The 13,783-nt window shown below is 40.8% G+C and overlaps 1 protein-coding gene across 2 annotated transcripts; it reads left to right on the top strand.

Annotated features, from left to right (window-relative positions):
• The first annotated feature begins 227 nt into the window (after nt 1-227).
• Nucleotides 228-13,349, top strand: b4galnt1b (beta-1,4-N-acetyl-galactosaminyl transferase 1b). 2 transcript variants are annotated; one of them, XM_080301302.1, is made up of 13 exons: nt 228-977; nt 3,589-3,690; nt 4,638-4,860; nt 4,938-5,114; nt 6,277-6,383; nt 6,627-6,664; nt 6,751-6,931; nt 9,507-9,599; nt 9,704-9,891; nt 9,971-10,111; nt 10,190-10,427; nt 11,419-11,507; nt 11,663-12,801. In XM_080301302.1, the coding sequence occupies exons 3-13, from the start codon at nt 4,646-4,648 to the stop codon at nt 11,720-11,722; spliced, it is 1,527 nt and encodes a 508-aa protein (XP_080157428.1). In that variant the 5' UTR covers nt 228-977; nt 3,589-3,690; nt 4,638-4,645; the 3' UTR covers nt 11,723-12,801. The 2 variants fall into 2 exon arrangements, with proteins under 2 accessions (XP_080157428.1, XP_026023843.1); XM_026168058.2 differs by having other exon boundaries at nt 235-977; nt 11,419-13,349.
• The last annotated feature ends 434 nt before the right edge of the window (nt 13,350-13,783 follow it).

Here is a 13,783-nt window from a genome sequence, read left to right as displayed (position 1 = left end):
GCAGCGGATTGGTCGAGGTGAAAAGCCCTGCTTTGTCATTGGCCAATTTCCAAGTCAATCAAAGTTTTTCCCGAGTTCTGAGGTGCGTTTGGTTTTCATACCAGCGGAGAGTCAATGAACGGCGTGTTTGTGCTATATTTAGCACGCTAATGAATAACAGCACATCTCCGCTGTCACCGCCTGTCTTGCGATGAAATAGGCTCACACATAAGCACGAAGACAAGGCGGGCTGTCGCATGGTAAAATGTTTGGTGGGGGGTGTCTTCGTTTGTTTCATTTTGTTTTGATGCAAAGCAGTTCCAAGTAACTGATTTTAAAGGTTTACAATAACAATTAGGTAAAATAATGACAAAACAATAAAACGATTCATATGATACCCAAAAAGTACACACCGAGCTGAGCGAAAAGTGCAGTCAAACTACTGGGTTTAAATATCTGGTGAGGAAAAAAATCAAGAGTTCCTTGAAGAAAAAAAGCATTCCTTAACAGAATACCAGAGAGGAGGGGAAGTACAGAGGGTGAGATACTATAAAAGCTGAAAAAGCAGTACACATATTTATCGACTGTGTGCACAGACGCCCACACACACACCAATCTAAACATGTATGTAGACATAAATCTTATTGTTTGATCATAATTCTCCTTTTTTTTTTTTTTTTTTTTGAGAAATCGTGCAGTCAGTTCAGTGTTATCCTCTCCTCTATGTCTGTGTGTGTGCGTGCTCAGCTGACTGACCGCTGATGAGTCTGGTGTAGCGGCGATATCGGTGCGCTCACCGCTGCGCTGCAGCCGCTGTTGCTGCAGGGGGAGCATCCGTCCAACAGCCTGCAGTGCTGCGATGCGCGGCAGCTCCTCTCTGCGCCTCTTCCCCCCGCATAATCGTTTTCAAGACCTCCGAGGAACAGATTCGTGAGAGAGGGGCGAGCTCCGTGCAGCAGGGAGGTGAAAGAGTCTGTAGTGTGTGCGTCTTAACTGAGGTGAGCTTTGGGGTTATTTGATTTTTTCTACAGTGGGGTGCTGCTTTAAAGGCCCGTGTCCCCGTCTTCGGCAGGGGATTTTTTTCTGGGGTTGTTGTTTTTCAGCTCTGACTGAACGTTTGACAGCTTCTTTGATAGACAAAGAGGGGATAGGCGTGAGATTTTTTTTTTAAATTTTTGACATTAACATGGTGGTAAAATAACTAAATGCACAGTATGTCTTTATTCTGGAGATGTTTTTCAGCATATTAGAAGTGCTGTTTAAAGATAATTTCGGATGCATGGGTTTTCTTGCGCTCTCACTCAGAATAAGGAGGGCTAATAGGCCTGTGTTTAGCCGGGTATTTATATTCGCTACCTCGGATTTGTGTACACACATTCGCATTATTTTTTTCCATATTTTCCTCATGTTTCACAGTACGAAGGAAGGTGTGCTAATTTTGTGCTAATTATCCCAAATAGTCCGAAACATGCGAGCAAATCTTTGGTAGGAACCCACGGACTATATGCATGCCCATAGCATGTTCACCGCGGCACTCCCTACCATAGGCTCGTTTTTAGGTTAATGACAACAGCGTGCAGCACACAGCTATGCTATGTTCTGATTGGCTTAGATTATCTGTTATGTCTTAGGGCTGTTCCACTATCGCTGCTAATTATCATTCAGACGGGGAGATCAAATCTGGGAGGCCTGCAGTAATGCAAAGCAATGTTTTGCATTACTGCAGGCATATCTTCACAGATATGCATCATGTCATGTTGTCTTACCTTACAATCTCTGTTGAAATACAGTACTATGCAAAAAGTCGAGACCAACCCCTCATTTTTTATATTTTGATTCCAGGAAGCCAGATTTGTAATTATTTAAAAAGTAGACATCCTGAAGGTCTTAAACATTTTTCTTTCAAAGTCGTTGGCTGCTTATTGACCTAGTTTCAGTCTGGTCCTTGTACCTGAGCAATCTCACAGGAATGTTTTTGTTATTGCTGTTTTGTAAGCCACTGATTTATAAACAATTCAAACATAATCAGGGGATGACCTGTGTGGTGTCCACATTTAGTTAATAACTTGGCAAAGAACCAATTCTAAATTGTATTTTTTTTTTAACATAATGAAAACTGCAAGAAAACTCTGAGGTATAGCAGATTACCGATTATTCAAGAACTAGACTGAAAGGTACGACAGTGAGTGGCCAAAGCCATCTGTAAGCCATCTGCTGATTTAGAGGAACATTGCTAGTTCTGATCCTATTAATCTTTCCCCTGTATTGATTTAGTTTTTCCCCTCCAGCCCTTTGTAAAATGTGGAGATACAGAAATTATTTTATTTCTGCCATATAACCTGCATCATTATAATTGCATTAATAACATTCTACAGCATTATTCCATTTAATAATATTTCTCACAGTATTGATATTGCATTAAAGTTGTTTATTGAAGATGTTAATTTAAGGATCCTTTCATTATGTTAACTTTTATTACAGATACAGCCAGGAGTATTTCATACACATTGCATAATATTTGTGCTCATTTAGAGTTATTGCATTAGTCTACAAGAAGGTCTTAAGCTTTATGAAGCGCGAGTCTTCACAATCTATTGTGAAAAGGACTAAAGCATAGAAGGATAATTGCATGCATGCTTACAATAGTCAAAGGAGCTTGCAAAGAAAAGCGTCTGGACTTCTTTAAGTTTCTTGAAGACGTTTCACCTCTCATCCGAGAAGCTTCTTCAGTTCTAAGGTCAAATGGTGGAGAGTCCCAGATATAAACCTAGTGGGAGTAACCCCCCCCCAGAGGGACAAAAGGACCCCCTGATGATCCTCTAATCGCCTGAGCCAAGGTGTGAAACTGGGTGTGGGTCCCAATCAGCCAGAGTTTCCGGTGAGTTCATTGTGAAACCTGGATGAGAGTTGAAACGTCTTCAAGCAACTTAAAGAAGTCCAGACGCTTTTCTTTGCAAGCTCCTTTGACTACGATGACCTGGATGACTGAGAACCTTCACAGACATGCTTACAATACATATAATCTAGGAATGTGTCAGGCCTGAGGCCTTAACTCATTTAGCTTCCAACTGCATTTTAGCCTACTTGGTAACAGATGACCGGAGTCGACAACCAGCCCTCAGAGACCTCGAAGGCTTGAAGTTATTACCTTGTTTGGAAGATGTTATAGGAATGAGAAGTTCTATGTCTGTTTATAGCCATCTAAAATGTACCATTTACTGTAACTGACGTCTTTAACCTATTTTTACGCCATGGGGGGGCGGATACCTCACTGCTTTAAAAGTGTTCTCAACATGTATTTTTGTCAGAAGACATATGCTGATGTTTTCTCCTGGGTGTTAATAAACTCACCGTTTGATTGCACTTTCCTGGGGCCTCCGTGGTTTGTGACACTGCTCTACATTGATTGATTTCGTGACAAAAACTAATTTCCCCCGGCAGCTGTGGTACCATGCAGTCACTTAATGACACTACATGGTCACTTACCTCATGATAATATAAGTTTATATGCACTTCAGGTTTCTTAAGAGTACATTCTGTTATATTATTATTAGTTGTTATCCACTTTTTCAGTCTGTACTCTTTGAGTTGTTTTTTTGTTCTTTCCAGATGGAGAAGGCGCTTGCTCATTTCCACGAATGTTTACATGGTTTCTGGAGATGCAGGTGTCAACAGAGGTTTTCCTTTCAATGACTGGATAGAGGCAGTGAGGTATATATTCCTATAAATACTTTTTAAACTGCTAGAAATGAAAGTCTGTCTGCTAAATGGTTACAGAATGTTTAATTTAATGTCTTATCTCCTCCATTTGTGGCAGTGAATTTTGTCATTGTAAGCAAGCCTACACACACACACACACACACACACACACACACACACACACACACACACACACACACACACACACATACAAGAGACAGAGTCTTGATTCCATCACTTCAAAGGTTTTCTACATTATTTCTAACACTAGACTTTTCCTACTCTGGACATAAACAAAGTCGTCATCATTAGATGTAAGCATTTATGTCTTTAACAAGAAGGCTGGATTCCTACTTTGTAGCTGTGTATAATATTTACGTTCCCACAATATGAGCAATCCATTTACAAGAATACCATCTCGCCCACACCCAAGTGCATGCAGAATCAGAAATGGAGTTTTTGTTTCTCACAGCTGGAGGAGAAAGAAGTAATTGTGTGCTGGCAAGTTTCTAGAAGAATTTTCTAGAAGAATCGAGGAGAAAAAATATGGGAGGGGAATGAGGGATCGGAAGGCATTAATGATTTCATTATGCTGATCCTTTCAGCAGATATATAGATCTCTTTTAATGGCTCCACTGTGAGTGCAACCACAAAAATGCGAATAATTTTCCATCGATCTGTAGCTGTGGTGACGACTTAGAAAATCTTCTGAGACTATAATTAAACAACTGCGATTAAACAACTTCCTGTGGGCTGTTTTTGGGGTTGAGCTGAAGTGGAAGGGGTGGTGCAGGGGGATGACATAACCTTTTAACTTTAGCAAAACCTCACAAAGTTGTCACACAAAACAGAGACTGTTGATTTTGTTCCCGTCACTTAAATCGCATTCCTGTTCGGAAATATCGTCAGAGTATAATTATAGAAACCAGAGCGTCATCCAGCATTCTAATCTCTGACAGGTTCCAGGATGCGGTCCATGAGGAAGACGGTGTTGCTAGTCATCTTGGTGTCTGTGGTGCTAGTACTGGCTCTCCTCCATTCGTGGCCCACTCGGGGTTATACCACAGTGGATGTTTGGCAGCGACCAGCGTTTATAGTAGAGAGGCATCTGGAAGAGAGGGTCCCTGAGTCAGACCATCGATTGAGCAATATTCCCTTCCATGTAAGGGATAATGTGGCGAGGTAAGTAATGCTATTTTGAACCAAAGCGGACGGACCTGAGCTTAAATCTGATCACACGTGTCTTATAATCTGTCCAGTTTGCTGGCACGTAATGGATGCATATGTGAGGGCGAAAGTGGGGGGGTAAACCTACCGTTCGCACAACTCTTGTTCCCGCGGGTGTCAGCTCACCCGCTGCACACTGCCTTCGAGGCTTCAGAGCTGGAGGAGATGAAGAGGAGACGGGCTAAAGAGTACAGCAGCTTTCAGACGAGGTAAGGAGTACTTAAGAGATGTTTCACATTTTTTTATCTGTGTGGCTAAAATATTATTATGTGGCCTGATGTGTTGTTTTATTTAAATTAAATAATGATGTAACAAAATGTGTTACTTGAAATAATCCATCTGTCTCAGTGCACGCTACAGGAAATTGTTTTTTAGACGTATCTATCTCTAACATGGAAAATCATCCATGATCTCACATCACTATCTGCTGATCTGCTTCGCTTTGTGGTTTGTTACTACGCGGTTTGAATATACATGCATTAGAACATATATAAACACAGACCTTGCTTTTTGCTTGCTTCCTGTACACAACTGGCAGCCTTAAAACCTCCCCGCATCTCTGTGGATCGTGCAGGAGTTGTGCATTAGTAAGGCTACATAGACGGGTATTTTTGAAAATGCAGCTTTTTCTATTTGTTCGGGCCTTTCGTCCACACGTAAAAGCGTTTTGGATCACTGAAAATAGAGGTTTTTTAAAAACTCAAGTTTTGCGTTTACGTCTGTACAAAGAAAACAGAGATTTAGCCACGCAACGTCAAAGGTGAGCGCCTTTTTTTGACGTCAAGCTGTGCGTCACGTTATTGTTTACATGAGATGAATTTTGTACAATGGCAAGTATAGATAAAATACTGTTGCTTTTAATCTTACTATCTGCAGTTTTTACACGCTTACATACACACACACAGTTACTGTCCCTCCATTTAGAAACACAGAGGCATCATAGTGAACATCGACGCGGCTTCTACATGCAACACAGACGCTGTCACAATCCAAATCCCGACGCCATTATTATGAATCACTCAGACTAAATTTTCAGTTTCTTTATTGAATAAACTCTGGCTGAGAGAGCCAGTGAGACAAAATCCACTGAATACTGACTCTAGTTATTAACATTTGAAATGATGAAGGCAATTAAAAAGTAACACAAAATTAGCCACCTTTCCAGAAAAATTTAAACTTTTCAGAAGTACTGAAATTAATTCCTAATACGACAAAACTTGTTTTTATCAAAAGCTTTGCTCTCCAGTAAGAAACGTGAGGTCATTTTAATAATGATATCCGCGGATAATAGTAATTGTGACTGTTATTTGCGAAGAGCTTCCTGCTTTCTGCTTGCTGTGCTTGTTGATGGAAAAAAAAATCTCATTTCAGGTCAAAGACCCCTGCAGATCTACTCATTATTGCTGAGGCTAACAGCCCCTTGCAGTATCCAACACAGGGGGTGGAAGTACGACCCCTGAAAACAAGCATCATCCCAGGTACGACTTCAGCGAGTGAGCAACTCAGATATTTTTGAAAGTCTCATGGTTTTATCATTTGAAAGTAGTTAAACTGGCCCCTAAACATTAAAAATTAACCTGAACTAGAGGTGGTTTATATACTGGATATTCTTTGTACCTACATATATTGTAAGGTCACCCCTCTGAAAGGCCTTATTTATCCAGCTGGTGCATACAGGAAATGGACTGAAAATCAATCAGTATTTGTTTCTCCTTTTCCAGGCTTGGCCTTACATGACCTTCCCAGAGATAATTACTCAGTGAGTGCTCAAAAGTGTCTGTCTTTAAATATTTTAGATGCCTGCAGTCCTCTGACCTTGACCGCTATTCTTTCCATCATATGCAGATAAACATCACTGCCACGCTGGGAACTCTAAATGTGGCCGCGGAGGTAGACGAGGTGAAAATCAAAGGTGATGGCGAGATGCACATGACTCTTTCCAGCCGCCTGCTGCCGAACATGAACCGACAGCTGCAGTTCGTCACCTACACGAACACGCTGTTTCATCCCAGCACGGCAGACACAGGTGAGCCCTCGGAAACAATCCACCGTCTTATCAGCTCTGGACTTTGTTCTTCTGTATTTTTCAGCAAATTCCACAAAGGAGAAAGTAAAGATACAGAAAAAGAATCATCTCACACCCTAATTTGAATCTGTGTTTAAATTTAAAGCAATATGTGGATTTTTTTTCACTCTCGGTCATTAGATGAAAACTCTGATACTTTGATCATGCATATACAGTATATACGAAGGTACAGCAGGAGGTGACTGACATGCATGCTTCCATCTCCCGTTTCTGGTAGGTGGCAACTCATACTTTTAGACTCTCCTTTTTCTCCCTCCCTCGTGCTCACAGACACATAACGGGTACAGCAGTCCATTCTCCCTGCTGCACGGACTACACTGCCCATGAGGCTACATTCTTTAGGGCTATGCCTGTAACACTCTGCCTATTGCCTTGATATTAAATCATTTTTGGAGTAAAAATTCAAAAAAATATTTCTTCACGTCATTATGCCTGTGGTGTAGGGCCGCAAGATTGAGACACAGGCATTAGAGCCTCTTCATGCGCGTTTTGTTTGGGTTTTCACCGGCGTGGAATTACCAAATATAGAGAGGGCATAGCCTAACATATGAAACAGGAAAATACCACAGTGTAATCCATTTTTTTCAACAAAGTAACTGTAATAGAATACAGTTACTCATATTTTGTATTTTAAATATGCAACGGCGGTACATGTATTCCGTTACTCCCCAGCACTGTCTGTACAACACCAGGATTGTTTTGTTTGTTTGCCATCATCGCATTATCAGACGTGGCTAACCTTCCCGAGTGTCTCCAGCCTTTATACTAAGCTACTCTGTGTACCTTGCTTTTTTTTCCCTTTTCAGTGGCCTCACACCTGCTCTTGTATGGTATTCCTGGCAGAGAAAATTATTTGCAGAGCTGTTTCTCTTGAGCTAGAATTGGGCAACCAAGCAGGATTCAGTCTGATATCAGAGCCTCTTTGTTTCGCACAAAATTAACAATAGTAAGCATGCACAAAACCTGAATGGCTGAAGGCATGTTTGCCCTTGTCTTTTGACTTTCTGCCTGTATAGTATAACCCAGTTTCAAAACAGCTGGGGCACTTTTTAAAATGTAAATAAAAACTGAGTGAAATCGATTTTATTCACAGCAAAACTTAGAAAATACATTGAGTCTTTATAATGAGAGTATGGACCTTTTACAAAAAGGCAGATCAGCATTTTGTCTTCATGACAGAATCATGTCTGTCTTTAATGCACGCGCATCTGAGTGATGTAGGACATTAAATCGAATTTGCCTAACCACAAGTAGGAAAGGCTTTCACAATCTTTCCGCTGAGGATGACAATGTATCTGAACACTTGAACATGACCATAGCTGGACTGGTGCATCAAACCCCGTGTTCCTGTCTCACAAGAAAAAGTAAAACCCACAGTGAAAAACTGTCTTTAAAGCTCTTTTAACAACTTTTTGCCATTTCAACCAACAGAAACAAGACATTGCCTTGTCTTGTCCCTTGCAAAAAGAGATTTATCAAGGTTCTCTGAATCTTTCGATGATATTTTTTTACTGCAGATGACGAGATATTTAAAGTCTTCACAGTTTTACAGTGAGGAACACAATTCTTTCACAATCGGTAGACACTGTTTTATGCAGATTGGTGAACCTCTCCCCTTCTTTACTTCTGAGAAAACTTTTTAAGATGCTTCTTTTTTCCTTAAATGGTCCTCTAGCTATTTCTTTTCTATTTTTAGTAACACTTACTTTTCCAGCATTTCCTGTCTCAATTGGAGACATGTTGCTTCCATCAAATTTAAACTGAACTAATATTTTCCTTAAACTGGCCGTTTAAACACTGGATATGCTTTAATACAGTGATCCCCAACCTCCAGTGTCAAACAATATTTTCACGAACTGGCCTTTAAGGTGTCGCGGATAAATACAACAAAATAAAATGATATGACCAAGACAAAAACCGTGGTAATTTGTAAATATGATAATAAATGCGAATTCACTTTGTAATTGTGTAACTTTATTAGCATTTTCCTCCTGAAAATGTGCCAACAACATTGCGAGTGACATCCTCCTCTCTGCCCCTTAATGCTCTCTGGTCACTATGGTAACATTTAAATATTTCTTTCAAAATAAGACACACAACTACAAAGACCCAGGGAAACCGAGTTGACAATAAAAATGCTGAAAACCATAAATTTCACACCTGAGCTTCAACTCTCGCGTCCCAGTACCGAACGACTCGGCCTGGGGGTTAATATCTGTTAATAACATCTGTCTTTACTTGTCATCCCAACCCTGTAGAGTTTTTATGAAAGGTAAATCAGCCGTAGGAGCTAAAAGTGCTTTGTGTTTTGTTTTTTTGTGTTGTTTTTTTTACTGGAATTGTCTATAAAATGCTGTAGAGTTTAGCATTTTAACCTGAGGGTCTGAAAAATTGGTTTTGTACAAAGACATGACATTGTTATGTCTACATGCTTTACGAGAACCAGATGAGAGTGAGGCATTCATAGTTTTATCTTAATGATACTCGTGTTTTTTTTGTGTCGGGGGTCTTTTAGTGCAGCTTGAGACAGAGGGACATCAAGCTGTCTTCAGCATCAAGATCCGACACGGAACAACACCTAAACTGTACAACACTGGATCCAAAGGAGGTACAGCACCGGCATGTTGACGGTGTTTGTAACTAAAGTCAGACGTCCTTTCTGAGTCAAACAGCACTTTCTAAAGTCAGTTTTTCTCCATCAACTCTCTGCAGAGTACAACATCAGCGCCCTCGTGACAATAGCCACAAAAACGTTCCTGCGTTACGATAAGCTTAGAGATCTTATCGACAGCATCAGAAGATACTACCCTACTGTTACCATAGTTATAGCTGATGACAGTGAAAATCCCCAAACCATCTCTGGGCCTTACATCGAACATTACATCATGCCCTTTGGAAAGGTAAGGACACACTGAAGTCTTCTCCCTGCTGTCACTGGTGATGCGATCTCAATCTAAACCTCAGCGTTGCGTCTCTTAGGGTTGGTTTGCCGGCCGAAACCTGGCCGTGTCCCAGGTGACCACGAAGTACGTACTGTGGGTGGATGATGACTTCATCTTCACAGCCAACACCAAGCTGGAGAAGCTTGTAGATGTTTTAGAAAGGACCACTCTGGATCTAGTGAGTAGCACTTTTTCTCAGTTAATATTAAAGTTTTGGGGCTCTTGTAGAGACAGTGTATCTATGTGTGTGAACTAGGTGGGTGGTGCAGTGCGGGAGGCCACGGGGTACACCGCCACCTACCGTCAAACCATCTCCATTGAGCCAGGAGAGGAAGATGGTGACTGTTTACACATGAGGAGAGGATTTCATCACGTCATTGAAGGCTTCCCCAACTGCGTTGTGACTGATGGGGTCATCAACTTCTTTTTAGCTCGCACAGACAAAGTCCAGCAGGTCGGCTTTGACCCACGCCTCACCAGGGTCGCTCATCTGGGTGAGTACAGGGCTTCCTTTCATATCAAAGGAGCAAATTTAGCATCATGCCATCTGTTATTTATTCAGTGTTTTGACTGCCGGATGCAAAAATATGCCAAAATTGAAAAGAAAAAAAAATGTTATCATTATTATTATTTACGCATTTATACACAAGTCTTGAGCCACCATTCTTTTTTTTGTAATTGTCTTGGGAAATATTTCTTCAGGCATTCAGAAAGTTTTCTTTGAAAGTTTTTCTTTCTTTGAGTGTCCAGAACCCAGGCCTCAACATTGTTGAAGCAGTGTGGGATCAGAAAACAGAACAAAAGGCAGCAAACACTCAGCTTTGAATGTCCTTTGAGAAGCCTGAAGAACTATTCCTGAAGGCTGCTTCAAGAAATTATAGGAAAGCTAAAGCTCAGGCTGTGTTTAAGGAGAAAGGTGGTAAAACCAAATATTTACTTTCAAGCTTGTTAGAATTGTACAAACACTGTTTTTGATCACCTATTTCCCATTTGTTCTAGAAAAATATATAGAAATGAGGTGTAACTCAAGACTTTTGCACTTTATCGTATATTCATATTCATTGTTTTTCTATCCTCCTGCAGCACTGAGTCAATTTGTGTGCCATATCAAGTTAATTTAATGTTTCCTTAATCATTTAAGAATAAAAGAGAGATGAATATCTCAGATTAAGGTATTGATAGCAACAATATCTTAGCAATTTAAGAAAAAAGATTCATATCTTATTTTACTTACTGAGACGATAACGTGTGCAAGATAATTTTTGCTAGCAAATTATGCTGTGACATTTTCTTATCAGCACACACCACCATGGAGGAGTCGCAGCTCGGCTTTAATTTACCTACATTAAACTGAATGAAATCTGATTTAAATGGAACATTTAGCTCACGCCACCTTCTCCTCACTTTCATACCTGAAATATTTCATCAATTAAAAGTGTTCCTGACCCACTGAGGGATGTTTACCCCTCTCCCTTTTTTTTCTAGAGTTTTTCATCGATGGCCTCGGCTCTCTCCATGTGGGCTCTTGCGATGATGTCATTGTCAATCACGCGACCAAAATCAAACTACCCTGGGTAAGCCAGTCAGAGAGCGACAAGACCTACGCCAAGTTCCGTTACCCATCAGCCTCCTCTGATGCCACGCACACCAAAAACGGCCTCCTGTACTTCAAGAATCGGTTTCAGTGCTTGACTCATAATTAGCTTCCCCTCTCCTCTTTTTCTCGAAGGTTCCTCCGCTCTCCCCAAGTTGCCAAAGAAGTTCTCCTCCCCCACGCCCTGTCAGATAAAATTTTGGTTTGCCTTCTCTTGAGAACCTTGAAATTATTTTTCCAGCTTCAGCCTTTAGAGCAGTTTTAGCATGTTTTATCTGTCAGTGCACAGCTCTGCAGTGAGCTAAAAAGTCCTCTAGCATCTAGAAGCCCAACAGAAAAATTTAGGCTTCCTTTTTGGTGTGAAGACAGGAGAAAATGAGCTGCAGTGCCCAGTAACATCTCGAGTCATAAAGGAATCTTGCTCATACCCTGCACAAAGACCAGGCTTTGGGAGAACCGAACAGGTAGCAGCCAGTGTAACTTCATTGTCATGCTGTTTTGGGTAGATGTGCATGCATTCTCCTTCGATTTGCACTAGCCGAATATAGAATTGAGCTTGGAACAAGGTCTTTCTGTCAGTGACAATAAACCCTATCAGTTAAGTGACAGAGCTGCAGACTCGGAGCTCCAGTGTGACCTCCTTGCCAATGCCACATGAAGAACGTGTTCCAAGTCTTTTCATTTGTCGGGTTCTGGTACTGACTGGCCGTGCCAAAGGTCTGGATGCTGCTAGCTCTTGGGTGCTTTAATCTGTGTGTGCATTATGGTTTTACTGCCCATTACCCAGAATCCTTTTGTGTCACCCATGGAGAGATAAGTAAGATCTGAGGAGGAGAACCTTTTGGTCTCAGTTCATCAGGTGTTACCTGGTTGCGGGAGCAGCTGTAATCGTCGTCTTCTGCTGTTTGTCTGTTTCCCCAACAAGCATCTGAGGAAAACGAGGCGTTTGAGTGCTCACCACCGGATCTTTACATGTGGCCAAAAGAAACATTGGTTGAACTAAAGTACTTGTAAAATACTCACATCATTATGAAAAGAGGATGGAGAAGGGGGGGGGGGATGAAGCAAGAATACAGTTTTTATACTGAAACTCCTCTTTGGAGCACTCCTGCATGTCAGAGACTCAAGTGGTGATGCTGTTCTTTTATACCATGGTCTTTAGATGGCACCCTTGTATCACTGTATTTGTTTCCTAAGCAAGTTTTTTAACTTTGTTTTGTTAGCAATAAGGTGCCAGAGATTTATCAACTGTTTTTTTTAATCCCCAAGAGAAATATCGACTTATTTGTAACTATTTTATTTATTAATTTATTAACAATTTGTTTGCCTTTTATTAGATAGAACAGTGAAGAGAGTCAAGTAAGCAGGGGGGTGTCGGGTCAGAAAGCAGCACATCGGAATCGAACCTGATCTGCTCTGAGCTACACCGGCATCTGTTTGTGACTTTTAATTCATTTCTATTTTTCACCAAAATGTGACGTTCGTTCTGTTGATGGAAGAAACTAACAGCAGTGTTCCTGCTGCTTGGTTTGTATGTAGTTGTGTACTGAAGAATTTGTCTCACATTTTAATTTGTAAGTGTTGACAGATGTAGAATTTTTTTTAACAGTGATGTTTATTGTGTGGACACAGAAATCATTTGCTGCCTGCTTCACCCACCCACCCCCACACCCAAAACAAAAAAATATGAGTTGTTTGAGCATTATGAGAGTTTTTACATTCATTTCAAATGTTATAAAAAATGTGTGTGGGGAAAAAAAACGAAATCTTGTGTTCAATGTTGTGATGTTGGTTCAAAGGATGAAGACGCTGACTTACAATAGATTACAGTCTTTTGATTACAGATTACAGAACTTAATTTATAAGCACATCTTTTATGCTACTGAAGCAAATGAACATGATAGATGAGAGGCAAAAACTGTCAAATAATAGCAAGCATGGTTTATATTTGAGACTAAAAGCCTGCGTCTAAAACCAGGTTTTGAATTTAATGACTGAAGTTGTCTGAGAGTGTCGGAGCCTGGAAGCTGAAGGCTCTATCCCTGAGCGTCTGAAACTTGGAGAGAGGAATGTACAGCAACCACATGTCAACACAGGAGGAAGATTTCTCAGGTGGGGCTGGGGGTGTAGAGCTGAAGGAGATCAGAGAGGTACTGAGGGCCATGAACATGAAGGAACATGCAGGTAAGTCTTATTTTTAGCTTCATGTTGCTCGTGCCAGGTTGTGCCCTGTCTTTCTTTCAAAACAGCTTTAAT

The sequence above is a fragment of the Astatotilapia calliptera genome, chromosome 5 (genome assembly GCF_964374335.1).
Source record: "Astatotilapia calliptera chromosome 5, fAstCal68.1, whole genome shotgun sequence".
In the NCBI taxonomy this organism is placed as follows: Eukaryota; Metazoa; Chordata; class Actinopteri; order Cichliformes; family Cichlidae; genus Astatotilapia; species Astatotilapia calliptera.
This window is presented reverse-complemented; position numbering and strand designations above follow the sequence as displayed.